Source organism: Papaver somniferum, unplaced genomic scaffold (genome assembly GCF_003573695.1).
Source record: "Papaver somniferum cultivar HN1 unplaced genomic scaffold, ASM357369v1 unplaced-scaffold_79, whole genome shotgun sequence".
In the NCBI taxonomy this organism is placed as follows: Eukaryota; Viridiplantae; Streptophyta; class Magnoliopsida; order Ranunculales; family Papaveraceae; genus Papaver; species Papaver somniferum.
Genome location: NW_020650859.1, coordinates 1,584,547 through 1,588,141, shown reverse-complemented (window position 1 = coordinate 1,588,141; position 3,595 = coordinate 1,584,547). Strand labels below are relative to the sequence as shown.

The 3,595-nt window shown below is 29.7% G+C and overlaps 1 protein-coding gene across 3 annotated transcripts; it reads left to right on the top strand.

Annotated features, from left to right (window-relative positions):
- Positions 1 to 396: 396 nt before the first annotated feature.
- Positions 397 to 3,211, top strand: LOC113344547. Of its 3 annotated transcripts, none has more exons than XM_026588498.1 (6): positions 397 to 563; positions 869 to 955; positions 1,561 to 1,737; positions 2,002 to 2,163; positions 2,455 to 2,508; positions 2,633 to 3,211. In XM_026588498.1, the coding sequence occupies exons 1-6, from the start codon at positions 429 to 431 to the stop codon at positions 3,152 to 3,154; spliced, it is 1,137 nt and encodes a 378-aa protein (XP_026444283.1). In that variant the 5' UTR covers positions 397 to 428; the 3' UTR covers positions 3,155 to 3,211. The 3 variants fall into 3 exon arrangements, with proteins under 3 accessions (XP_026444283.1, XP_026444285.1, XP_026444284.1); XM_026588500.1 differs by having other exon boundaries at positions 2,455 to 2,497; positions 2,633 to 2,770; XM_026588499.1 differs by lacking the exon at positions 2,002 to 2,163.
- The last annotated feature ends 384 nt before the right edge of the window (positions 3,212 to 3,595 follow it).

The following is a 3,595-nucleotide window of genomic DNA, read 5'->3' as shown; positions in this document are numbered from 1 at the left end:
TAATTCCTTAATACACCTGGATGAGTGTAGTAGGAAATCATTTCCTAATCATCTAATTAATTCGAGTTTTTAATTGGTATTTTTATCCTTACTAGGTGTTGATTATTTAGTAGTTAATGTTTTTTAATGTTTTTGTTATCGTGTAATCACTATTTTAATTTAAATAAATTGAAATTGTCTAAAAAATCATCTTGAGTATAATTGAGCATTTAATAATCATAACCAAGCATGTCAAATTCATATTTAATGTTCAAAACATGCTTCACGATTTGCACAATCAATTTACTAAATCTTTCTCAAATAAATGCAATTAATTAATTGATTTACCATTGATTATATAAAGGCCTTCATATCTAGCAAATGAGATGGGACTACTTAATTTGGTGAGAATGAGTCTTCAAAATCTTTGCAATTGGGCAGTAGTGCTAATGCTTTTAAATCTCACCCTAGAGGACCACCGTGGAGTTCAAGGAAGGAATAATAAACTAGTATCCAAGGAGGAAGATATGGAGATAAACGAAAAACTTAAGATTCTTAATAAGCCTCCTATGAAATCCATCAAGGTAAACAATATTTTCGTAGATTACTTGGTTCTTAAAGAAAAAAAAAACGATTTGATATGTTTTCATATTTTCAAGCATCAAATAATTATTATACTTATATATTTCTTTAACTAATTACGTCACAATATTTAGCTTAAGAAAGTGATACTAAGTATCTACAAAATATTTAAACTTAATTTTTAGTTATGTCACATGCTAGGAATTAGAATTCCCATCTCTGAAAAGATAAAATTTACTCTTAGATTTTTATAATTTGTCGTACGTATTTATATTTTTTTCTTTCTGGATTTTTTGAATAATTACAGATGAAACTTGGTGACATGTACGATTGCATTAACATTTACAAACAACCAGCTTTTGATCATCCATTGCTCAGAAATCATAAAATCCAGGTAACTTCATTTTTCTTCTCAAATATAGTATCCAATTATAAAAAAGAATTTGAATCATTTTTCGTGATAGTTTGTTTATAAAATCTCACTTACAATGTATCTATTTAAGGAACCATACTACGTAATGTTACTCAAAGAAAAAGATGAAAATATTAATGATCAATGAATATATAACCTATTTTGATTTAAAATTAAAAAATTCGAATCATCAAACACCGTTATGGAGGTTACAAATATATATTTAATATAGTTATATTCTTAACACATTTAATCTTTTTGTCCCTCAAAAATAAAATAATATTTCTATAATTTGAAAAAATTTGCAATTTTTATGAAATATAAAAAGAGAATGACTTTCATTTTCATTTTAATGGTTGCTAAAAAGAGAAAAAAAAGTGAAAAAGAACTCCAACAAGAGAAAATAAAGAAATATTTTACAAAAAATTATTCTTATTACAAAACTAAGTATCTTTTTTATTAAGATGAGAGACTTGTTATTTTGATTCCGACGTCTCAAGAAATTTAGTGAAAATTATTGATTAGTATTTCTAGTCAGTGATTTAGTTATGATATGCTGACGTATTTTTGAACTTATATGCACGTAGATGAAACCAAATGTGATTCAAGGAGAACAAATTGAAGAATCTACTTCTAATATGGTTTCTAGTGATGTGCGATATAAATTAAAAGGGTGTCCCTCAGAAACTGTTCCCATCCGAAGAACCACAAAGGAAGAACTAGTAAATGCAAAACATCTCTCTAACTGGATAAAGCGTCGTCATGTAAGTAATATTTATCTTTTTGCTTATCAGTTTAGCATCATATTACAATTCCAACGAGTATTTTCAATATACATTGTCATTTAAAGTGCATACTTAAAGTAAATTTCTCACAAAGGTTTGCAAATTAAAAATCATAGTGATTTCCTCGTTTATATGAAACATGAATCAAAACCTATATAATTATTGTGATAACTCAAAAAACACAAGTTTCACAAATCTTATAGTTTCTATTAACAAAAATTCACTTTGTTTTAATTTTTTAAGCATGTATCAGCTCAACCTTTTGCCGAAAAACAGTACTATGGAGCTAGGGCTGAAATTTCTTTAGCAAATCCAAGCATCGATCCGGATAAGTTTAGCACTAGTCAAATATGGATACAGAATGGCCCTGCTGAAGAACTAAATAGTATAGAGTTTGGATGGGCTGTAAGTAATCTTTAAAACTTTCTGTGTATGTATGCGTTTATTGAGTTTGTTGAGAGAATAATTTTTTTTGATAATACAAAAATATTCTAGTTAGATAATTCTGTTGCATTTAATCATAATAACCATATAACCTTGAATTATTAATCTGTATAACTTAATGATGTTTCTATGAGTAGCATAACAATTACATGTTTGTTTTTACTTGCTCATTATTAATAGTACATTATTTCTTTTATTATTTTAATGGGTTAATATACACTTTTCTTTAATTATTATCATTTTTAATTTCAGGTGCATCCTCAGTTATTTGGTGACAATAAGACTCGAGTTTTTGGTCTGTGGACGGTTCGTTATTAATCGTTTCTATGCTATTAACTAATATTTAAGTACTAAAATAAGTATAAATAAATACCTTAAAAGAAGAATCACTTATTTATAAACTAGTTGATTTTTTATAACTATTGTGTAGGCCGATGGATTTAAAGAAACGGGATGCTATAACATGCTTTGCCCTGGATTTGTGCAAGTCCATCCTGAGTACTCTTTTGGAGAAGAACTTACAGTTGGTAGATATGGAGGGAACCAGCGTGTGTTCGATTTTTCAGTACATCGCGATCCAGAAAGTGGCAATTGGTGGTTCATTAATGGTATAGACAATGCAAAGATAGGATACTGGCCAAAAGAGATTTTTACACATTTATCTAAACATGCATCTGTGATTGGATATGGAGGTGTTGCAGGGGCGGGTCTTAGTGAACCTACTCCGCCGATGGGATATGGATATTCACCAACTATTAATTCTACATATACATGTTTTATGGCTGGAATGAAAGTCGTTGATGATCGGGGTAGGTATTTGAACTTTGATACATCAAAGGTACAACTTGATCATGATACTGAAAGACGTTGTTATGATATTATTTTCCCCGGTTGGTATATTTCTCATGGGATAATGATGTTTTTTGGAGGACCGGGGGGTTATTGTCCATAATTATGATCAGTTGTAAGTATAATACATCTTAATAATAAAATTTTTTTCCAACTCAAGATCGGGTCACTAACACCAACTGAGGTGGCTAAAGGTATCAATGGAAGTACAAAACTCTAAAATGTACTTAACTTTCATATGAAATTCATAATAAGAAAAAATAAAAATTTGAATTCCATGGCGAATAGTGAGTTATGGCAATATATATTATGTTAAGGGTTCAAAGTTTTAAGTCGAAGAAGCCGCGGGTACGAAATATCGTCTCGCCATAGTTTGGAAGTTTAGAAGCACGACAAATAGAAAGTAGCAAACGGAATAGGCAGATATAACGATTGACGATGAAGGAAGTACGATAAAGAAGGGTTATGATGGGAGTATGGATCAGACTGCGATGATCTATCGAACTCAGCGCAGACATCTCTGCGATGAAGATAGAGTTCACAT